This window comes from Lethenteron reissneri, chromosome 21 (genome assembly GCF_015708825.2).
Source record: "Lethenteron reissneri isolate LAM-NWPU_2019-01 chromosome 21, ASM1570882v1, whole genome shotgun sequence".
NCBI classification, from domain to species: Eukaryota; Metazoa; Chordata; class Hyperoartia; order Petromyzontiformes; family Petromyzontidae; genus Lethenteron; species Lethenteron reissneri.
In genome coordinates this window covers 5,847,735-5,872,391 of record NC_083799.1, presented here as the reverse complement: position 1 = coordinate 5,872,391, position 24,657 = coordinate 5,847,735, and the positions used below count along the sequence as shown (strand labels likewise).

Sequence of the window (24,657 nt, the reverse complement as noted above, 5' to 3'; positions counted from 1 at the left end):
TTTAAATTAATGAAAGGGAGAGAAAAAAATACGCGAGCCTCAACAGGAAAAGAAAAGAGAACAAGAAAGCAACCATAAATACCCTAACCAACCTGTACACTTTACACTATATACAAGCGTCAATCAACAAAAGGTGAAGCAATGCCACGTGAACAAACGACCCGCGGCACATCTAGCCCTCCTCGGGATCCGCATAGAAAATGGGGAATTAACAACAACAAATATACAGATTCCAACGCGTTGGATGCACAACCACCGCATGGGTGGCAGGGTTCCACACCACCCTGCCAGCCTCCCATCCGTCAGGTGGAGATAAGGCGAAGACCAACATGGCTAGCATCCCTCTACACACACTAATCCGAACGTCTGTCTACGTCCCGGGTCGAGAAGTCGTACTTCAGGGCCGACCCATGTACTGGTCAAAGAAGTCGCACTTCAGGGCTGCTCCAGTATCTACATTTTAAAATATATATATAAAATTGACATGACACAAACTAAATAAATCTGCCTGCTCCTGCCCAGAAATGGCGGACGCACGCGCGAACCACATCTCCAAGGCATCCCATGCTTGCGTCCCAGCAGCCCTCACTGAGGACCACCACCGACATTACATGTCACTCGTTAGCACCCCCCGCCTTTCCGATGTGGCGTCTCCATCCTAAAACCGCGCACGTCGGCCATATCGGGGGGGAATTTCCATGTTACCACCCCACCGCCTTTCCGACGCGGCGTCACAACCAGTAGCACGCGTCGGCCATATCGGGGGGGACTTCAACCCAGTCTCTCTCCAATACTCACATCGCAGCATATAGCTGTACCGACCGAGCTGAGACCCAGTCTCTCTCCAAGACTCGCATCGCAGCATATAGCTGTACCGACCGAGCTGAGACGACCCATCGTTCACTCACTGCACAACATGCACCCTAACAACTGAGGGATACAGTCCCAACGTAACGGGACAACTACACCCGAACACTACGAATCTCCAGCCCACTGTTTCAACGCGCCTCGGAGTGTTTCAATCTCCGGGCCGTCAGGGCGAGCCTACAGCTCCAGTCGCACCATGGAGGGTCTCAACCTCCGGGCCGTCAGGTCAAGCCGTCAGCCATTGCATGACGGGACCACACTCTCCGAGCCATGTGAGCGCACAGCCCACTAGGCTAGACATGCCACGGAGTGTTTCAATCTCCGGGCTGTCAGGTCAAGCAGTCAGCCATAGCATGACGGGACCACACTTTCCGAGCCATGTGAGCGCACAGCCCACTAGGCTAGACATGCCACGGAGTGTCTCTATCTCCGGGCTGTCAGGTCAAGCCGTCAGCCATAGCATGACGGGACCACAACTCTCGTGTTAGACACGCAACACCCACTGGGCCATCCTGGTCAGGATCTGCACACCAAGATATTTGAGAGCCAGCACGACAATTCCAAATCCTTGGCAGCATGTCACCATCTCAAGATAAATGCCCCATACAGTCTATACATCGTTAACAATGACAGCACAAGCTATACATTAACAATCACGAACAAAGCTCAATACAAACCATACATTGTTAACAATCACAAGCAAAGTTTCGCACACAGATTGACAACACTCACGAGCGAAGCTCCACACAGTTTACCCAACAACAATCACGACTCCCCAACGACAACAAAGAAAATGTCAACAAAAATCATTAATCCGGAGCGCAAAAATGGACGAAGTGTCAGGGGCCTGGTCTCCTGACCTCCAACCTTTGGCCGGCCCCGGCACCGGTTACAGTAAGAATGGCGCCCTCACTGTCCGGTCGCAGCGCTGATGACGCGGTATGCTAGGTTGAAGCCAGCTGTCGTCCGGCAGTGAAGGTCGCAGCGCTGATGATGCGGCGTTGTTTGGTTGGACCACGCTGGGCCCGGAAGTGACGTTGCTCCCAGCGGTCATTGCTCCCCCGGCGGAAGTGACGACACACCCGGAAGCATCCCCCACATTTGTGGCGGGAATGCCGGTGGCGGGAATGGCGGTGGCAGGCTTGGGCGAGCGCTGCGCCTCTTCCCTCCCTGCCGCCATCACCTGTGAGTGCCGCATCTCGCCCAGGAGGGAGGTGGTGACACAGAGCAGCTGTGTGAGGCGAAGCAGCGCCTCCTCCATCCCTGCTCCCGACGCTGGAGAGGGGACGGTCGGCGGAGCAGACAGCTGCTCAGCCGGCGGTGCGGCGTCGTTGTCTGCCGGCGGTCCAGCGTCGCTGTCGGCCGGCGGTGCGGCGTCGCTGTCGGCTGGCGGTGCGGCGTCGTTGTCGGCCGGCGGTGCAGCGTCGCTGTCGGCCGGCGGTGCGGCGTCGCTGTTGGCTGGCGGTGCGGCGTCGTTGTCGGCCGGCGGTGCGGCGTCGCTGTCGGCCGGCGGTGCGGCGTCGTTGTCAGCCGGCGTTGGCCGCCCCATCGCTGCTTGCTCCTCGACATCGCCATCAGGACTGAAGGTACGTGGCTTACTTCTTGTCTCCATGGCCACTTCTGACTCCAAATGTAACGGTCCTGAGCTCTCGTGTACGATGTTCACCATTTAGTGGATACTCCCATTGTCAATGAACTAACAATGATAATCTTAGTAATGTTGTATGGTAGTTTTTACGTTTCTTGCGTGTTCATCAGAAGAAAGGCTGTGCGTAAAGATGCAACTTTTGGAGCTGAGTATTATGTAAAACCTAAATCTGCGGAAGCTGCCGGTGCACTGTGTAATACTGACAACGGACTGTAGCCTGGTTATTAACCTGAGTGAGCATACTGCCAGTCTTTAATGTAGACTTATTCTGGTTCTTTCAGTCATAAAATAAAATAAAAACAAAAACCACGACGGTTCGTGACGTCCTCCAAATGGAAACCCCCCTCCATTTGTAAAGACAGTACAGAGCAATAGTGGGACAGTATGGTTCCCCAGGACCACGGTTACTAATGGACGTGCTAATGATGATTTATGAGACGAACGTTGACAGGGTCACGTAAGGGGGAGCACGGGATCCAATTGCGGGGGAAGTGTAATTAGGGCGGTGAGTGACTGAGCAAGTGCGGCGAGGAGAATTCGAGAATAGGGGCATGGCCAGACCGGGCGAGGCTTAAGAGCCGGCACGAGCCGGAGCTGGTGGCTGTTGGTGTGGGGAATCACCGCCATCATCGTCGCCTTGGAATGGGTGGTCTCCATCGTCTGCGAGTTGTCTTGGGACTAGAAGCTATGTTGTCTCTGAATAGAGTTGTCTAACTACCCCAGTGTATAGAGTCACTCGTTATCAGTACTCGTTGAGTTGTCAGTGGACTTTATTCATAATAAATATACGGAAGACAAGACGGTGTCCCTGAGAGCTACATTACACATTCATAATAATTAGAAGCTGACGTAGCAAGATATAGTAATACGTTTTTACCCTTTTATCTGGCACCAAAACTGACACCTTTATAAAAGGGATTGTCTTGCCTCACGGCAGATATGGAGCGTACGTTCACAGGGAGTTCCTGTTTTTTTATGCTAATTTTGGTCATGTGACCAGGAAGTCACGATGTTAGATTTCAGTGAACCACGCGGGCATGGGCCATCTTACTCATAATTCAAGATGGCGGCATGCATCGCATCTCAGTGAGACCACAGCCGCACTTGTCCATTGTGGGAGCTTAAGTCTTTTTACCTTGTTACAATCAATAAATGACGATTGGAGTTGGACGTTCATCCTGGCTCCGAGGGTTTATTAAACGCAAGGTTATCTACTCGACTAGTGGTGCAACGCAGCGCACAGCGAGGCCGAGATAGTAAAAAGACATTCTGCTTGGAGCTCTCAAGCAGTCAGCCTGCAACAAGCAAGGAGCTCTCAAGCAGTCAGCCTGCAGCAAGCAAAGGCGCTCTCAAGCAGTCAGCCTGCAGCAAGCAACCAGCTCGGCAAAGAGTCTACATTAAAATCGTGCTGCAAGCATCGCAGCATGGAAAGCCACAGTTCAGCAGGGAGAGATGCTGAAGAAAGTGAACCAAGCAATCCAGGACCTCCCATCCTGCCTCAAGAGGACCAAGGGTGTTCAAGGCCCCAAAGAGAGGTCAGGTGGACACAACGGGCCTTGGAAAGCTATGATGCTGAGAAACAGGACCTTGATGCCAGGATACAACGGGCATGGGACCGGGTTGAAGCAGATTTATCTGAAGCTTAAAACGCCTCAGACACAGTGGCCTCAATTCAGCGGGCCATCCAGCGAGTGAAGGTGAGCAGCTCAAGCTACAAGCTCCTGGCAAATAAATACATCTCCCTCCTGATGAAGGTGAAAACAGATGAGGGCATTGAGGGAGTGCGTATGCAAGAGCACTTCCTTGAACTGCTGGATGATAATGTGCAGGCAGTGATACAAGAGGCAATGGACCGTGTGGAGGGCTTAAGAGAGACACGATCTCAGCACTCTGTCTCACTTAGGTCCACCTCAAGATCTAAAGGCTCAGCGCACTCAAAGACATCATCTACTAGTATGGCAGCTGCTCAGGCACGCGCAGCAACAGAAGCAGCAAACGCCCGTATTGCTTACATGGTTGAAGAGGAAGCCATGTTAATTGAAAAGGCGTGCATACAAGAAGAAGCAAGTACAAGGTGTGGCTACTGCCACACGGAAGAAAATTGAGCTGGATGCTAAGTTAAGCACCCTACAACTCAAAAAGGAAGCAGCTGCTGCAATGGCCCAGGCAGAGGTGCTCGAGGCAGCAGCCAACCTGGATAAGGAAGAGAATTGGAGTGAGTTTGGCACTCAGATACCTGTCAAGGACCGTGATCAACTCACCATAAAAAATATTTTGGACTGGTCTGAACAATGCATCAATGCTCCTCCACCAAACGATACTGAACAAAGGGTGGACGTTCAGGCATCGCCATCTCCACACCGAATGAACATGAATGCTGTCTACAGGAATGGTGGAAATGCATATCCTGCCCTGAGAGTTAGTCGCCGACTCAGCGTCGCGCACGTGGGGTCAGACGTGGATGCACCAAGTCAGACCCACATTCCAGATAGTCACATAAGGGGATCCAACCAACGTGATCGAAACCCTTTGGGCTCACAGTCCAACGCCATCGCGAATGACGGCATGCAAGGTAATACAGCCAATAATGCCACCTCACAAGCGCCAGTATGGACACACCCTGGATCAGCAGGACTAGGGGACTTTGCTAGGTACCTGGCTCACCACGAACTAATCAACACAGGACTAGTTAAGTTTGATGACCACTCTGAGAACTATCGAGCCTGGAGATCTACCTTCAGGAATGCAATCCGAAATGCAGATATCTCTGGAAGTGAAGAACTGGACTTGTTGGTGAAATGGTTAGGAAATGAATCTGCAGAGTACGCAAAGAGGATCCGGTCAGCAAACATTGACGACCCCACCCCAAGCCTGCATGCGGTGTGGGAGAGGCTCGATGAGTGCTATGGTAGTCCAGAAACCATTGAGAAGGCTCTCTTCAAGAAGTTGCAGAACTTTCCAAAAATCTCTGGTCGAGACAATAAAAGGTTACGGGAGCTTGGAGATCTTTTGATGGAGCTTGAATCAGCCCAGGCTGAGCCCTACTTACCAGGTCTCATTTTCTTGAATACCTACCATGGCGTGAACCCCATCGTAGAGAAATTGCCATTTGACGTGCAGGAAAAATGGAGAACAGCGGGTTCAAGATAAAAGTCAGAGCATCAGGTTGCATTCCCCCCATTCACTTTTTTTCTCAATGTTTATCCGCAACCTGGCTAAGACTAGAAATGACCCGAGTTTCATGTTTGGCACCACGGGGATTTCCAGTCCAGATCTCCCAAAAATGGAAAGAACGATGGCGAAACGAGGAACAGCGAGAGTGCCAATTTCCGTACACAAGACTGAGGTCTTTCCTGCGACATTCACAAACTCCGTCCAGGCAACCACCACAAAGAAAAAGAAAGAGGATCCAGAGAAGCAATGCCCATTGCATGATGAACCTCGCTCCCTCCAGAAATGCCGTGAGTTCACAAACACGCAACTGCTCTGCACACATTTTACTCGAAACCCAGTGGCACTAAGGCTTCCGATCCCGAAGCAGAGCACGGCGGGGAACAAGGCGAGACCGCCGCACTCACTTCGTCAATCACAACCAAATGCACAGAAGTCTGTGGAGATGGCTTCAAAGGAAGATCTTGCTCAAAGATATGCCTCGTCCGAGTCTATCCCAAAGGACATCCTGAAAGAGCAGTAAGGATGTACGCAATAATGGAAGACCAGAGCAACAGGTCTTTGGCAAGGTCAGAGTTCTTTGATCAGCTAAGTGTAAGTGGGAATTCCTTTCCATACACGCTCAGAACATGCTCAGGACTGATGGAGACAGCGGGAAGAAGAGCGAGTGGCCTCATGGTGGAAGCCATAGATAGCACCATGATGCTAGCCCTTCCTACGGTGACAGAGTGCAACGAGATACCGGATGACAGGAGTGAGATTCCCACGCCCGAAGTTGCACGTCACCACCCACAGCTGAAACCCATAGCAGAGTTCATCCCGCCATTGGATCACACGGCACAGATTTTACTTCTGCTCGGCAGGGACATGCTGAGAGTCCGCAAGGTTCGCGACCAACGCAATGGACCTCACGACGCTCCCTATGCCCAGAGACTCGACCTAGGATGGGTCATCGTAGGTGACGTTTGTCTCGATGGAACACACAAACCAGACCGCATTAGCACATTCAGAACAAGTGTGCTCACGAATGGACGCACGTCGCTCTTCAAACCGTGCCCCAACCACTTCACGCTGAAAGAGAAACTCGGCGAGAGAAGTCAAGGCTGTACCGTGCAGACTTACGAAGAAACCACCACAACTTTGCTTGTACATCCACCGTCTTTGCTGGAGTTTGTTCCTACACGTTTCTCCAAGCCAGTCCTGACTGATGGGAAGAAGACTAAGATGAAGCCGCTGCTCGTCGCTTTGCTGGTGGTCGTGGCGGTGGTCGCTGCGACCGTGGCCTCTCCGTTCCTCGACTCGGAGCTGTCGTCCGAGTGGGAATCCTGGAAGGAGTTCCACGGCAAGGCCCCACAATCAGAACATACCATCCCAAGGCTCGAGCTGTGTGGAACTGTTCTTGCTACAGAGGTGGTGGAACTGATCTTAGACGAATTTGACGTCAAACTGGACGCGGTCAAGTTCTACACGGACAGTAAGGTCGTACTAGGCTACATAAACAACCAAACCAGAAGGTTCTACACCTACATCAGCAACCGGGTGGAGCGCATCAGGAGATCGACGCAGCCGGAGCAATGGAATTACGTTCCAACTGACCAGAATCCAGCAGATCTCGCAACTAGGTCCGTCCCTGCATCTCTACTGAATCAAACCATCTGGCTGACGTGTCCAGCGTTCCTGTTACGACTGTGACGGTGGCCCATGTACTACCAAAGAGACCTTTGGACTCATAGAGCCCGAGTCCAACAAGGAGATTCGTCCTCAAGTGACAACTTTCGTAACAAATGTGCGACCAAGAAGTCCACTGAGTCGACACTATTTTGAACATTTCTCGAAATGGACGACGCTCGTGCGAGCGATAGCACATTTAACGCATATCACAGACTGCTTCCATCGCCCGATGAGAGGCACCACTGGTAGCTGCAATGGATGGCATCACTGCACAGTGCCACGCACTGAAGACGAGCTTTCCAGAGCAAGGAAATCAATCTTCCGCTGTGTGCAACAGGCAGCTTATGCAAGTGAGATCAAGGCCATCAACAAGGGAGAAGACCTTCCTAGGGTCAGCACCCTCAGGAAGCTAAACCCCAGGATGGACAAAGACGACTTGCTCAGGATCGGTGGTCGGCTAGGGAATGCAAAATTAGATGAGAATGAACGAAACCCCCTCATAATCCCAAGCCAGAGCCACATCGCAATCTTACTTGTGCGCCACTACCACGAGAAGGTCAAGCACCAAGGTCGGCACTTCACAGAAGGAGCAATCCGATCTGCAGGGCTGTGGATCGTTGGAGCAAAGAGGTGCATCGCCAGCACAATCCACTAGTGTATCCGGTGTCGTAAGCTACGTGGAAAACAGGAAGAACAGAAAATGGCAGACCTCCCAGCCGATCGACTCAGTGTGGAACCTCCCTTCATCTCTGTAGGGATCGACGTGTTCGGACCATGGACAGTCATCTCCCTCCGCACCAGAGGAGGGCTCGCGAACAGCAAACGTTGGGCAGTGCTGTTCACCTGTATGAGTACACGAGCAGTGCACATCGAAGTCATCGAGTCCATGGACTCTTCGAGCTTTTTAAATGCACTCCGGAGATTCTTCGCCATCAGAGGGCCAGCCAATCAACTCCGTTCTGATTGTGGAACCAATTTCACTGGAGCATGTAAAGAGCTTAAGATCAATACGGAGAATGTCGAAGATGATTCAATCCTCCCCACTCTTCGCATATGGGTGGAGCCTGGGAACGCATGATCGGTATTGCTCGACGCATTCTCGACTCCATGCTATGTGATGTCGGGTCCACACGGCTCTCTCACGAGGTATTGACCACTCTCATGGCCAAGGTCTCAGCCATAATTAACTCAAGACCCCTTATCCCCGTCTCAACCGACCCGGAGTCACCATTCATCTTGACTCCTGCTACACTTCTTACCCAGAAAACAGATGTGCTCACAGCACCTACCGAGGAGGCCAGCACTGCAGACCTCTACAGACGTCATTGGAGACAAGTGCAGAGCTTCGCAAACACGTTCTGGCGTCGCTGGAAAAACGAGTACCTTACGACACTTCAAGTGCGCAACAAGTGGCAGTCTAACAGACCAGACATCCAAGAAGGCGACCACGTCCTACTGAAGGACAACCAAGCCAAACGGAATGAGTGGCCAATGGGCCGCATCCTCAAGTCGATTCCAAGTGCCGATGGAAAAGTTCGAAAGGTCGAGGTTATGATTACGAAGCAAGGTGTCGCAAGAACCTTCATCAGGCCCATAGTCGAGATAGTACTACTTCTCTCTCGCAAAGATATGGACAAATAAGTCGACCCGTTGAAGTTGTTATACACTTGTTTATGAGATAGGAAATAAATGGTGGTATCTCCTAGATACCAGACAGGGAGTGTCTTGCCTCACGGCAGATGTGGAGCGTACGTTCACAGGAAGTTCCTGTTTTTTTATGCTAATTTTGGTCACGTGACCAGGAAGTCACGATGTTAGATTTCAGTGAACCACGCAGGCATGGGCCATCTTACTCATAATTCAAGATGGCGGCACGCATCGCATCTCAGTGAGACCACAGCCACACTTGTCCATTGTGGGAGCTTAAGAAGCATTGTCTTTTTACCTTGTTACAATCAATAAATGACGATTGGAGTTGGACGTTCATCCTGGCTCCGAGGGTTTATTGAACGCAAGGTTATCTACTCGACTAGCGGTGCAACGCAGCGCACAGCGAGGCCGAGATAGGGATTATGTTTGCAATAACCACAACACAAGCACTCAAAATGCAAACAAAAGGAGACAACTCTGATAATGTCAGATAAAAGGGTAAAAACCTATTACTATATCTTGCTACTGGCAAAGGAGGTCTCATAATGTAAATGCTTACCCCGAGCTCTCAATACTCTGATAGTGCGCTGCTTTTGAGTTGTACGCCTTTTGGCGTCATCTGGTCCAACACCAGTGGAGACTAGGTTCTAAGAAAAGCCATCTCGGGTGTGGACCAATCAATTTCAAGGACAGTGCATATCATTATCAGAGTTGTCTCTTTTTGTTTGCATTTTGACTGCTTGTGTTGTGGTTATTGCAAACATGATCCCTTGTATAAAAGTGGCAGTTTTGGTGCCAGATAAAAGGGTAAAAACCTATAACAATAGGTAACGTGTTGGGCAATGACCCTTTTTCATAGAGCATATGCCAATGAGGCTACGGCTGTGACTCATACTATACAGAAGAAGTGGCCACGCATGACCGGCAGCTATTCCGAGAGCTAAGAGTTCAATGATTATTATTTGAGACGTGAGCCAAGCTTATCATCCCGTTCAGTTGTTTTCGTTCCAACATACGAACACGCAATGCAATGTGGATTTATATAGCGGCGTCCAAATGCACCCGCATCTCAAGACGCTGCAAAGAAACAGTGTGCATATTGATTTTATTGAGCAAAGGCAGTGAGTCATTGGCAGAGGAAAAACAAGGGTATATTTGCCTGAACTTAACAGCGGCAATGAGTAGCACGCATGGCAGGTGGTGAAGAGCGTTTCAGACTATATGGCCAGTGGAGCAAAATACGTGACCTCGCACTGAGCGAGGGAAGGTTGACTGGTGATTTCGGAGGTGGGGTACAAAGCAAGCTCCGCCACGAAAGGGATCCCAAGGTCGAGTCGGTGTCCTTGTGGCACACAATGCTTGTAATAAAGCAGCAACACAAAGTTACAGAAACATTTATTTGTTGTGTGCTGATGCAGCCCACTCTTTAGGTTATACAAGACACCGAACGTTTTCTTGTACATGTGAGGAGTTGCTGTGGGGGTTTTTTTCTGGAGCATCCTTGAAAAGAGCTCCAGGTTTATAAATGTCCAAAAATTACAGCCTTATCGCGAGATCTTCTGACGTGGCCAGTGGCGTAACTGTTGACAGGGTGGTAGGGGGGTGGCAATTGTTTCCTTTGCACCAGGGCACATGCCCACACCACGGTTAAGACACTGGGAGGTAGCCTCAACCATAGCAGGCGTAGAGTGACGTTAACGCTGCATGTGCGTTCCGTCGGCGTGGGTGCAGTGAAGTGGTCTCTCTGGCGAATATGAATCTTTTAAACAAAGACTCATACCGGCGATTCTTTGTTTAAATCGAAAGCATGCGCGACACATCATTGTCACCTCCATGCGTGTTGAATAAAGCTTATTTGCACGGATTGATGAGTTGTAGAATTGCGACGCACTCTCATACATCTGTCGCTCGCGAAACACATACTTCGTGCACTTCAAATAACGTGTTCACGTGACGCACACTACTTGTTACGCCGTACGCGATCGGTGTTTAAACCCAATCTGTATCCATCCTCATATTGCGGTAAAAAATATATTATGCAGCGCTTACAGTGCGTTACAACATACATGTACTAACCGGGACATTCAAAATCGGCAAGCCTCGTCGACTAATGATTTGCAAATACACATACTTTGAAGTGTAAATTGTATACGTTTGGCACAGTGTAATAATGTAAGTGCTTTACACATGTCACCGTTATACCTTGACCATGGAGCGGTACACAAAATGACATTGCTGCAACAATCATCGATACACGAAGCGCTACGTGTCGTGGGCGCTATCGCGTCCGTGGGTGGTTGCGCAACAACGGTGGAGCGCCTGGCGGATCCAACTCGGAGCAAGGGTGGCAATAGTCGGGGTGGTGCATCTTGCCAGCCACCTCGGGCTGTTAACTCTCAAACACGTGGGGCTTTGCCCCGTGTCCTCGTGCCAGCGAGGCTTCGACTCTTGGCCTCAAATTGCCCCTCGCCTGTCACAAGCGCTGCGGTGACGCAACAGTCAACCAACAACCTATGTTTGAGCTGAGCTGGTGCACTGTCAGATCGGGCAAAAGCACAAATTATAATGAGCACCTAGAACATGGGAGCCAGAACAGCTGAGACTCCAGGGTTAGAATCCGGGTTTTAGCCACTGCCACATTGCAGCGTTAGTCATATGGAATATATAAAAAATGCGGATTATTGTTTTTGATATTTTAAGGACTGAGTAACGAGAAACGTTAGAGTAACCAATTTCAATTAAGATTTTTGGCTGAGCACTCACAATCCCGGCTGAGTGCACGTGTCGTGAGTCCGTAAATGCACAACGGTTACGGGTACTGTACATACTGCACATAAACCAGACAACGAAAACCCTAGTTACCCTACCCCCTCTACTTCGACTATCACAAATGTGGGCCATGATCGAGTCAATAATCGATTTTTTTTCTTTCAATATCGGTTGTAGCGTCTGCCTGAGAGATTACATCACGTTCGTTGCATTAATTATAATTTGAAAGTGAGTTGCACATATCAAGGCCGTATCTATGGAGTCAACATTGGGGGGGGACCAAATTTTTCAGGGGGTCTAGGGGTCCCCCCCCAGAAAAAAATCGAAATTTTAAAACTCATTTCCTGCCTAAAATATTAAAAAATTCACTAACACAAAGGATGGACTTTTTTTTTACAATAATGTCAAATAGTGTATTGTATTACATTGCTCGGTTTTTTCATTTTTACCTTTTCTTGTTTCATTGTATGTAATGGCAGAGAATATAGATTAATAAAGTACAACCTTAACCACAATCATATAAACAGAAATCTATTTTATAGCAACATATTGGGGGGGGGGGACATTTTGAGCATCTTTGAATATTGGGGGGGATATGTGCCCCCCAATATATATTATAATTACGGCCTTGGCACATATCTAAAATAATCGAATGTTAACACGCTCGAAATATATGCACGTACCGTGCGAGTATCAACCGATTTTCATCGACTAATCGTTACCTCCCTCTCATGTTCTGCGTAAAGCGACTCAAATAGATGATAGATCGATAAGTCGACGGAGACGCTGATCTGTCAAGAAAGCGGTTCTCAAAAGCCATTCCCCAGCCGCACACATACACAGACAAACCCGCCACAAGTCGTCTCAGACCCTCGTATGTTGCGCTCCGGGCGCATTCCCTTCTCATCCCTTCATCTTCCTCACCCTCTCCAACTCGGACGACAGCCAGCCCAGCGCTTGCCCTCTCTAAGAGCAGCCACAGCGCTCCACCACCATGTCCGGTATCTTGCCGAAGATGATCTGCTGCTGGTCGTTAAAGTAGAGCATGGAGATGGGCGACATCTTCGTGGGTGCGCAGCACGGCCCCGCAGAGCCGCTGGGGTTGGCCTGCTGCACGAGATGCGTGTGCGGGTACTTCTGCAGGAATATGTGCTCGCACTGGCCCGAGCAGTAGTTGGCCTTATAGCGCTTCGGCGCAATGATCCAGTCCCAGCCGAACGCCTCGAAGTCGACGACGAGGGAGTATCGACAGCAGCGCGACTCGCTGCCCGGGTCGTTGCAGTCGAGTCCGACGGCACGGCGCGAGCGCTTCTGCAGGTCCACCAGTTGCACCTCGAGAAAGGGCTTCTGTGGTGCGGACGCAGCGGTAGGAGCAGAGGGGAGGGGACAGACCCAACCAGACGATCAGATGGACAAGGCAAGGGAAGATCCCTCTGTTCTCCATTTTACGAGAGGTTAATTTCTCACGGGATATTTTCGGGAGCGCTGTTAGGCTGCACGGCACTGCCACTTGAGTGCAAGTTGCCTCCCGTCCATGATGATACTGTGTTCAGGAGATGAGCAACGAGGCGGTGCTCATCTCCTGTTCACAGCCCTGTACCAATGGTGGGAATTCGAATTCCCTATGAAAGGGGACGAGCCTATCCATGGGACGGTCAACGTGAACTTCCCCACAAAGTGGTATCTTCTCTACCCCCGGACAAATGATGGGCTGAATTAACCCCGAGCCATTATTTAAACTAGCAACGTTCCTATTTGCCCTGCTGCTGAACCTAATCCTCGACGGTACGATGCTGTGACTGTGAGGTGGCCAAGGAGATGGCAATAAAACAGTGGAGTTAATCCAACTGCCCGGATGACACCCTCGTTATGCGCAGTGGTTTTTCTCCACTTTCTCAGGTTTCTTGCTAAAATAGTCTTGCGACAAAGTATGAATTATCATTATATATTCATGAGTCTAGTTCCACGTTAAATATAATACGGTAACAAAACATAAAGTACTGCGTGGGCAGTGGTTCAAACATACAGTATACAAACTCAGCACTTCCATCATAATTACTGCACTATAACAGGAATTTTATATTACGCAATGACCCTTTTCAGAATCGCTCTCTAAATTGACTTTATGGCAGTAACCCGGGGTGCCATCGTGCCCCGGCTCTCGCACAATGTCCGTGATGCGGTCATGTTTAGTCTGTTGATGGTCGGCGACGCGGCAATTGACTCATCTCGACGAGCTGTACACGATGCACCGCTACGGTGCGGACGTGCGTTCAAGGTTTCAGCGCAATCGTCCTCGCGGCGTTAGAACATCGCGGAATAGCACTTATTTCGGATTGATTAATACCCCAGTCGCAGAGTTAAGTAACGCCCCTGGAAAAAATAGTGTCCCAGAAGTAAAGTATTTCATTGCCTCGGCCGTATTGTATTATTTGGTACCCCGGGGTACCGCCGTAAGGATCAAATGGCCCTTGAAAAGTAATTTTCAAGTTCCATTGGCCAATTTTAAATTTATAACACCGATAACTGAGGTCGTACATTTTTCAGTTTCGTGCATGCGAGGGAATACAACTCAAAGATCCGCACCGATGGGTTCGCGAATCCACTTGATGTACTTTCAATTCAGTTGGTTGCTACTCCGCCGAGCATGTTGCACGAGGGCTTAGCTCATCATTGATAAATATAAACTATGCACATGTACCGACATGTTTGCAATCCACTGCTGGATGAGGACCTCTCCACGCCGTGCAGGACGCGATGGTTATTGAATCATACTTTTCCACGATAGTGGGTGAAGTTGAGGGAACAGGCATTGGAACGGTAAGGACTTCAAGTTGTTTATTAATACATCTTCGATACAGCTTCGGATCTCCCTTTCCGCAGATGTCAACCCGCTCGGGTGGCTGCGCTGCCCCACGCCACGTGGCGCTCACCCGCTCCCCAACACGCCGCAGGCTGGCGGCGCGTTGGGGAGCGGCTGAGCGGCTGGAGGTCGAGCCGCCACGTGACAGGTGGAGGTGGCGAGGCAGCAGCAACGCGGAGCTCATCTTCAGTCTTCGAACACAGACCCCGCACCTTGCTGTGCCCCCGGCTGATATTCTCTCCCCGGCGGCTAAGCCCCGCCTCTGGCCACGCCCCTCATGAAACCTTCGGGAACGTTCCAGAGGCTTCCCTGGTGGATCCGCCCCATCACCTTTACCCCAGATGGGATGCCTACTGTAGAACACATTCCTGCGGAGGGAGCTGGTAGGAATGTTGGGTTGCTCGGTCAATTGCCAGGGTCAACAGCAGCGTGGTGTATTCCGCAAATATGCCCGACTGTGAGGGCGGGCACAAGCAGGCGTGAGTAGGTTAAACGTTGAGTTTTATAAGGGCATCATGGGGTGACCAGCCCCTCCCCACCCAGCCCCACCCCTCCCACCTCCCACCCAGCCCCACCCTCCCCACCCAGCCCCTCCCCACCCTCCCCACCCAGCCCCTCCCCAGCCTCCCCTCCCCACCCAGCCCCTCCCTCCCCACCCAGCCCCTCCCTCCCCACCCAACTCCTCCCTGCACGACGGACAAAATAATCCCCTGTGGGCTGGTGTAATCAGTAGGTTCCTACCAGTATAAACCTTAGACTGTACAAGGTAATGTACCACCCACAATAATACAGGAGATGGCGCTCTTATTACAATAGGACAGTTTAACAATGTGGTTTGCTGCACTTCCCTCTGCTGACACCAGAAACGCCGATGACACCGGTGTTTTATGGTTGTTCACCCATCCAAACAATGTCCAGGCTCAACTCTGCTTAGCTTTCAAGATTTGAGGATATCTGGCTCTATGACTTCATAGCGAATTTTCAAGAGCGTGAAGGGACGGAAACTTGACACGGAGAATGTTCACGTAAACTTACGAGTACAAAAGTCAAGGAGATCGTGGTTGAACGTTCCACATGTCTATGATGGGAACCAGTCTTTCCACAGAATTAACAAATGTTGACTTCAGCAAAGTGCTTCTCATTTTATCGACCACGGAAGATGGATGGACTGATGAGTTCATCTTCAACTATGATTTTAACTTAAACTCACAGCCTTCCCGTAATGAGTCAAGTGCGGTAACCATATTGCCATTCAGCTCGATACGCCTCTATTCCAGGTATCCTATTCAATCTATAAATGATATCTTCATGCTATCATTAGTAACAGCGTGTTGAATCTGCACTGACCAGCGAGCTGAAACATCGTTAAATAGACTCCCACGATCTGCACGGGGTATAAGGGAGTCTTTCATCCAGCAGTGGATTAACATAATGACCTTTTGCATGCACTGTACATAAATACGAGGTTTAAAAAAGCTACGTTGTGTAAATCCACCGCTGGATGAAGCTTTCCGAATGCCGTGTGGGTCGCGGGGATTTTATTTTGACAATGTTTTTGGTCCATTGAGTTGCTGAAGGCAGGGAGCAAAGACACGCGAGCACAGATATAGAGCACAACACTCGATTTTGCTGCACCGCCGTCTGATGCCCCACCTCCGATGAGCACGGTTGGATTCGTAGGGTGCGAAAGAAGTTCTAAATAGTACATGCCCACAATTGACGCAGCCTGGCGTCTACAGGATCGGAATGTTACGATTATTTTACTGGTAGGAACCTCCTGGTTACACCAGCCCCCAGGGGAGTATTGTGTCCGTCCGTCTGTCGTGCAGAGAGGGGCTGGGTGGGGAGGGAGGGAGGGGCTTGGTGGGGAGGGTGGGGCTGGGTGGGGAGGGGAGGGTGGGGAGGGTGGGGAGGGGCTGGGTGGGGAGGGTGGGGCTGGGTGGGGGGTGGGAGGAGTGGGGCTGGGTGGGAAGGGGCTGGTCACCCCGTGGTGCCTTTATAAAACTCAACATTTAACCTGCTCACGCCGGCTTGTGCCCGCCCTCACAGTCGAGCATATTTGCGGAATACACCACGCCGCCGTTGACCCTGGCCATTTACCGAGCAACCCAACGTTCCTACCAGCTCCCTCCGCAGGAATGCGTTTAATGCGACTGCTGTCCACGATAACTCTTTTTAGAGGCCACGGGCACAATTCACGCGCCGGTGAATAATTTAATTTGAGAAAGCGTGTAGTGTAGTGTGTATCGTAGTGTATCTTAGCTATCACCACCAGCAGTAGTGCCGAGGCGGTGCACTGCCCAGTCGAACACTCCACGCAATGATTCGAGAGATTTGCTCGGGACAGAAAGGCGCGTCCACGCTGGAAGCGAGCAAAGAGTAATTCTACAACGCACATTCTTTTAGGCACCACTAGAGCAATATAGATTGTCTGATATATATTGTCCTGTTGTATATTACCCTACTGCTGGCTAGAATAATAATAATAGGCCTATAATTTTTAATCTAAGCGCTGTATAAATAATTACTGTGTGCACTACACCGCGAAGTATGCCATGGTTATTGAATGAACATGCAATGCATGAAGTGAGGACCGAACTTATGGTTACAGAAGCGCTTTTTGACGTCTACAACCCCCATTTTGCGTATACAGTTTATTCTGTTTTAGGGCAGTGGTATTGGTCGCAAAGTTGCTTGTTGTAACTGTTATGTTTGTGCTTGTGCACCACTGCCCGAAGCAGCGGTAACGCCTTTAGTTGTTTGCTTTAAAATGAATGTCGTGCGCATCGTAACCCCGTGTCAATGCCTCCTTAATCACCACGCGCGGCAGTAGCAGCAGCAAGCGACATTGACGCCACGGCATCGCGCACGAGAGATAAAAACGATCGAACGCGAGCCCACGTACCAGACCATCATCCTGCGGGCCGGGCTCAGTGACGGCCAATTCGTTTCCCTCTGCGTCCACGGCGTGAATCTCCAGTCCCCAATTCCTCTCGGGGTACTTGAAGCTGTTCTGCAGCAACTTCTTGGAGTCGATGCGCTGCCAGTGTCCTTTGGGCGACGTGAGCCGCGTCTTCCAGCTCCTGATGTGGATGCGACCCACGGTGCCGCTGGCCGCCGGTTGCAGGCGGATCAGCTGCACGGTCACGTCCGTGTCCTTTTGCACGGGGCGCAAGTAGAGCCACAGGTTGGCCCTGTGGACCGTGTGCATCGTGGTGCTGGGGTTGAACTTGAAGAAGCAGCACTTTGGCCTGCCGCTCACTTGCACTTTGGGGTCGACTGTAGCGGGAGATATGGGGTGGGGGCATATGGGATGGTGGGAACGCGGAGCGGGGGGGGATGAGCAGTGGGGGGTTGGCACACGTGTGTCACATCGTGGAAAGTTAACGAAGAACGCGAGCGAGTGAGCTCAAAGTCTGGGGGTTTTTACGCGGAGCATTTTCCGTAATCGCTGAATGGTGTGGAATTTTGTTCTGCCTGTACCGGGTTTTTCTCCTTGACTAAACAAGTTGTTAATGAGCTAATAAGTATAACCCGTAAAAACAAAGCTTTTCACTATAAATCCTTTATATGCGTGGCGGCTAGAGTCCTCTCGTCCTCTGGCTTGAGATGGCTGCCACCTATGGGTCAGATGATTGTGTGCCAGTATTAAGCAATTGGTAATTAAATATTTAATTTGTTTTCCCTAAACAGTGTAAAATTTTGGGAAAAAAATTTCACGAACATTAATTGTCTCGCACAACGAGTCTGTGTGCAAAATGTCAGCTCGATTGGATCACGGGAAGTGGGTTAAAAAACGACCGAAAGATTTGCACGGTCGTAAGCAAGCAAGCACGCAAGCATGCGAACTTAATATAAAGGATTTAAAAAGAAACAGAACTTGACCAAAACTCTAAATGCAAGACCCCTCTGGAATAATGACTCGGTGAAGCTGATCTAATACTGCGTGACGCATGCCGTTAACCTGTACGCCTTGTCGTGTGACTCGAATGGTTTTTACGCTCGCAGTTCGCAGTCGCAAGTTTGCGAGATCAAATCCCCACTCGGAAGTCTAACTCTTCATTTAATATCTCATGTGGTCGATCAAATGCTTACCAAGTCGTGGCAAAGTCAACCAGTGGTTTGTCCTATGGATACCTTCACCCCCGCCATGAGAACTTGGATCCGTCTCAGAGCCGCTCAATCGAGCGGGGGGGGGGGGGCATTTGAATGTGTTGGTTAATGTGTATGGAAGCACGTACGCTCTTTGGCCATGACGATGACCGTCTCCGTGGTGGCATGTTCCTCCTCGTCCCTCTGCATCATCGTCGACGTGAAGACGGGTGCGTCGGCCGCGCCGCCGGGGAATCCGGACTGCTCCTCGAATCCGTAGCGCTGCAGCAGAAACTGCAGCGGCGGAGCGTGCACAGGCAGCAGGCGGTGCACCGTCTCGCGGCTGATGTTGGGCGCCTGCTGCAGGCGGAGCTCGCTGAGCACGTGCGCGCGGATCGACTCGAGACGCCACATTCTGTTCTGCTCGCGCCGGGCGCACGCCCAGCACAGCCCGGCCTCTTCGGCGGGCATCGCCTCCCCCAGCGGCACCGGCGGGACCGGCTGTGTGCGGTTGGGCAACAGCAGCGGCTCGCGGGCGAGCAGCGGAGGGCAGAGAGCCACTGCGCACAGCAGAACGTATGCGCAGCCGCGCGCAACGCCCGCACGCTCCATGAGGTCGGTAGCGATTTTGGATGTTCGGTCAAAGCGAAGGGAACGAAGAAGAGACGAGGAAGTAAGGGAGGGGGGGGGTCAGGGGATTATGGAGGGTCAGTCGAATGGGACACAGCGGCCGTGCGAAGTCGCTTAAGGTACGGTGACGTCCACGATGGAGGTGGTGGAAGGACGCGAGAGCGAGGCGTGCACGTGCGCGGCGCACGTAGAGGAGAGACGTCTCTCTTTGTTGACGCGGAAACCGTGTTGCGTGCAAGCGCACAAGCCAGTGGACCTGCTGCTCTATCGGGTGCTTGTGTTTATATACACAGAGGGAGCGGTGAGAGCGTGGGCCGCCAGCTTGCGAGGCTGCAGCTATTGGCTCGCAGAGAGGGGCTCGTCAGAGTGCGCCTTTCTGGCGTAAAATCCGCATGCGTTGCTCGTGACAAGCGAGTCCCCGGTGAGACATGACACTCGCGAAGCACTCCTCCTCCTCCATCCTCCACCACCTCCCTCTTCATCCAGCCCGCAACTACCCCATATCACCTCTACGTTAATCCTACTCCTCTCCCTAGAAACATCGACACCCAAAGAATATCGACATTGAGACGTGATCTTGGAACGCGCTCCGAGCGCAGTTGATAAGTGGACACGAGGAGCGAATAGCAGTCATCTTTAATCGCACGTGCCTCCGTAATGGGTCAGATGTACATCTTGGCAACGCAGCTGAATTTTTCTTGTTGTTGAAATTTTTGTTCGTTCCATTGCTGGTAATGGAGACATCGGAGTTTTGTCGACACAACTTGCACGAATATAACCCGTGGCTAATACAGTACGTGAATCGGGCCCGATTTGACATGCGCCGTAGGCCTACACATATAATAGGTGCGCGTGTTAGCAAATGTCACTTGTTTGGGAGGCCTTCATCCAGCCATAAATTGACTAAGGGAAGCCTCGTCTATTTACAAGAGTCTGCATTGAGCTGTTTGGCCATTTTCATTAACGAGTGATTGCCTTCGCGTGGCAGGAACCAGGAAAACCCGAAGTGAACCCAGAACGCATACGAAGAGGGGTTGACGCTCAGCATTGCCATCTTCTGGCCACCACCAAGTCCCACCCACGTCTACAATACCCGGCGAGGCTTCTTGGTCACCCATCCAAGTATTATAAGCAGAACTCTGCTTAGCCAATGGAGATCATGCACAGTTAACGTGTTGTAATCAATGAACTGTAGTCAATGTCTTTATCACCGCCAACAATGGGGCATGTCGCTAAATGGATGTTGGCGCGTGTTGACCGTTACGTCAAGATGTGAATCGAGCTCAAATTGTCAATCATCGGCCATGATCTATCCACTCTTGAATGAAGCCGCTGCCACTTCTCACAGTCCTGGGATACAACAATCCATCCGGCTCCCAAACACGATTTTATTTTATTGCTCCGTCACCCGCGACGGATATTCTCTCGGGCGTCTTCTCTCCTTTGGCTCCCAACACGTCCTTAGTCTCGACCATTGACCATCATCACTTTTAGCTACGTGTCCCGCGAAGCCCACTTTTCTTAACTCAATATGATGTCTCTAACGTGTTTTTTGTATACCCTCTAACCCAGGGGTCGGCAACCAAAATAACAAGAAGAGCCATTTCTTTCCAATTCGGTACAAAATTCAGTATTTCAAGAGCCGCAATGCATCTGTGTGCATACGTACTCATCGTCAAGAAGCAGCCCGTAAAGAGCCGCATGCGGCTCTGGAGCCGTAGGTTGCCGACCCCTGCTCTAACCCATCTGTTATTCCTGTGTCTTGTATCGTATGGCGTTGTAGCTTGAAAGTATAAAGTCACGCAACACGAGTGCGTTGGCTCAACGCGTTTCTTGACACCCCTCTCCTGCGCTCTGCTCCCACGCCGCCTCCGCTGTCGTGCGTGACGTCTCTGTAATTCCAAGCGTGGAACTTTCCATTACACTGGGCACGTTTCTGTTCCGTGTGTCATAGCGAATCATTTACACTGATTTAAGATGGCATTTGGCAATGAATCGCATATGTTTCATGAAGTCATAATTAGACTAAATTGTATATCTCGTAATTTAATTGCGTTGCCACGGCGATTATAACACGTTACGTCAAATCCTACGTCTGTGCGCGCATATTTTTTTATTCACAATATTCATCACTCCAAACTGAAAACTTCTCCCGTCTCAACTAATCAACTGAGGACCGTGCTTACCCATTTTGGAGGTGATGGGCCAGTGTTGGAAATTCCACATTCTCATGGCAGTAGAACGGGTCATTCATCAGCCGTTAATTGTTGACTCCCCGCAAAGTTATAGCTGTCGTATCGATCCCCACAGAGACGCTATGAAGATAAGTATGCTTCATTCTTAACCCTTGTGATTTTTTAGTGTCCCATTAAGATCTGAATAGAAAGCAATTGGCAGGCTTTTGACCCTTGTGCTTGGAAGCATAACTGCAATGAATACATCACTCCAAACAGAGAGCATTACTACTGGCCAGAGCCACTAAGGACAGTGGTGATATCTACCTAGTCCTGCAGCACTATCCTCACCAACTATCGTTTCATCAGACAACCTCTATAATTCACACAGCGCAGGGAGGCCTTCATCCAGCAGTGGATTAAGAAATGGCAATAGGTTTGTTTTTGGGGTTTCTAGCTCGGCAAGAAATTCCTCAGTTGGATTTTGTTACAATGATAGTTGTATTACTCCATCATCTTGATTCGGCCCACATGGCTTCAAAAAACCAACAGCATTCTGTCCCCTTTTGTCACCAGCTAGATGGTGCTTGCATACAGGTGGGATTTATATAGCATCTCAAGGCAACTGTACAGAAACGTTGGACAAATGTACGTTATAAAAAGAGGCAGTCGGTCATATGCAGAGGGGGTTCGCGTTCATTTATTTAATTATAACTCAAAGAGACCAGGATGAGTCTCATTTGCAAGCGTCATCTGGAAACATGGATGGTCTTGCGCCTGGACTTGAACATGTGACGGGGGTCAACAGCACAGATGGCTGGGTGGAAGAATGTTCTAGTTCTAGACGAATAAATCACAAGCACGATTTATCTCATTAAAAATAACTTGTCACAAGCAGCCGAGTGGATGGGAGTGGGAGGGAGCAGCGTGATTGGTGTTGGGTTTGGGGCCGCGGGCAGTGGCGGCTCCTGCAAAATCTCTCAGGGGGGGCAAATGTCTGGATGATTGATAAGGATAAGGTCCACCCATGCAATGGATAAATTAACAGCTTAAGCATGTAAAGGCAACTTCACTTCTTTAATATTAATGCAAAATAAAGTGACTCTTACAATACATCTTGTTTGTTTCTATACTCACTATTATTACAATCCACTCAGTTTCTTTTATTAAAGATTCCACTAGGTGGCGACAAATAATATTGTTGACTGAAACGTGCTTACGTATGATGACGTAAGCACGTCAGTGCGAGCCCTCCCGGAAGTCATAGAGAATGCATTGCAGCGCCCGCCGTTCGAAAAAAAACATCTTTGAATGTAAGTCTATGGGAACACTCTGGGCGATTCTCAGCCAGAGTGAAATCGCCCAAAAAGAGGCGGTACTCCACAGAACGTGAAATGACGCTGATTGGACTATATCCAGAGGCACAGTAACGGCTCGCGTAACTCTGTGGTTGAATGAGATTGGTGGTGCGTCACCCAATCGCCCTAATGAAGAAACCGCCCCTGGCCGCGGGGTTGTTGCGGAAACGCAGGACCCCTCCCCCCGCTCGTGCCCTCATCATGGTCGATGGCTATATCTGGATCGCTTTGACGTGCACCACGTTGCATAACAGAAAGTCCACTATTAGCGAGCTCGCGTTATCATGCTGTGCCAGTGCCGATAATTATGTTGCAATCCTCAAGATATTCGCGAAGCTCTTTTACATCGTGCTCACGAATGGTACAATGTGCATTATTATCATCATACTAGCCTTTTGCCCGTCCAAGGACGGGTGTATTGCAGTAAATCTGAAACTTGCAAGCGAAAAGCAGACCGCGACGTGATATTCATTGCATTAATTCGTGTGCATTTTGTAAGGCCCGCGGTGACACCGGCCGATTTCATTTGAAGGTTTTAATCGCTTGTTCATCATGACGTCCTTTTTACTTTGATATCTCAACAGCGTTACGGAGATCGCGTGACGTGAGGGTTGTGCCTTTGTAGTGAGGGTTGTGAGTTGACGCCGAGGAGAGGGGAGGAGGCGCCTCGCCCCCCCCCCCCCATGTGGAGTGACGTCACCCGCTAATTAATATAAATGGGGGGGGCGGGGTTTCCATTTGGAAGACGTCACCCCGTCATAATTATTAATGAGGGGGGCTGTTCGATGTGAAGTGACGTCACCCGCTCATGATTATTGAGGGACGGATCCATGTGAAGGACGTAACCTGTTCATGATTATTGAGGGGGGCTGGTCGACGTGGAGTGACGTCACGCACGTTACACACTGACATTCTTGGGTAAATATATTAGTAAATAAAGCCGTTTGGATATCCACAGCTAGATTAAGGCCTCCCTCCCCGTGCCCTCATTGTCATAGGGATTGCATGACTATACTTCGCCACGCTGGTTAGTGAAGGGGGTGGGAAGGGGCCAGACAGCATTGGATGTCACTCGTCACTGATCAGTTTTTGCTGGGAATCAAACTCAGGGCGCCAGGTTCAGAACACCACTGTGCCTCGACTCACCCTCAAATAAAATTTGTGCTCACCAAGTACGTACTTTGGTTACTTGATGAACAAATAAAAAAACGAAAGAATAAATTCGTGGGAAATGATATGGAATAAATAATAATTAAGCATAGAAACCAAGCATAATCGAGATTTAACAAATCAGTAACTTTATTTACACACACACATTGCCAAAGTGTTATTAAAAGTTTAGGAAAACAAATTCAACAGTAACTTACACGATTTCTGCCACATTGGTACACCTCTCTCATCTACATTTGTCACAACAGTATAGTCCTGATGTGGCACATTAGAAAGTCCTTATATGTTGTGCAGTACATCAATGCACGTGTGTACACCAGCATGTGATGACTGAGTTGGGCCTGTGGGGGGGCTGGCAGGGTTATTGACTAACCGGACGTGTACACCAATCACGTGGTTAATGGCAACTCGGTGGAAGATTGCTGTGTGACACACGTGCTGCTGCATTTTACAGATTGACCACAATAAATGTGTTTGCCCTCGATTTGGAGCACCTGCCCACGTCCTTCATTTCGAGTGTGCACCACTGAGATCTCATTCCATTCAGGTGTTTATTATAAAACCAAGAAATGCTGAGTCCGACAACTGACAAAG

General features: G+C 50.1%; 1 protein-coding gene across 2 annotated transcripts; it reads right to left on the bottom strand.

Annotated features, from left to right (window-relative positions):
* Positions 1-9,887: 9,887 nt before the first annotated feature.
* Positions 9,888-19,641, bottom strand: MSTN (myostatin). 2 transcript variants are annotated; one of them, XM_061555615.1, is made up of 4 exons: positions 18,881-19,641; positions 17,545-17,918; positions 12,701-13,123; positions 9,888-10,084 (listed from the first exon to the last, which is right to left on the bottom strand). In XM_061555615.1, exons 1-3 carry the CDS (start codon positions 19,341-19,343, stop codon positions 12,743-12,745), a joined length of 1,218 nt encoding a protein of 405 aa, XP_061411599.1. In that variant the 5' UTR covers positions 19,344-19,641; the 3' UTR covers positions 9,888-10,084; positions 12,701-12,742. The 2 variants fall into 2 exon arrangements, with proteins under 2 accessions (XP_061411599.1, XP_061411598.1); XM_061555614.1 differs by lacking the exon at positions 9,888-10,084 and having other exon boundaries at positions 12,338-13,123; positions 18,881-19,640.
* Positions 19,642-24,657: the final 5,016 nt, after the last annotated feature.

Bases quoted from the DNA above. Each gene is read 5' to 3' on its own strand.
- MSTN (XM_061555615.1), bottom strand. From the start codon at position 19,343: ATGGAGCGTGCGGGCGTTGCGCGCGGCTGCGCATACGTTCTGCTGTGC. The intron at 17,919-18,880 runs GTACGTGCTTCC...CTCCCGCTACAG, and splicing joins CATCGTCATGGCCAAAGAGC to TCGACCCCAAAGTGCAAGTG. The intron at 13,124-17,544 runs GTACGTGGGCTC...TCCGCACCACAG, and splicing joins GCCCGCAGGATGATGGTCTG to AAGCCCTTTCTCGAGGTGCA.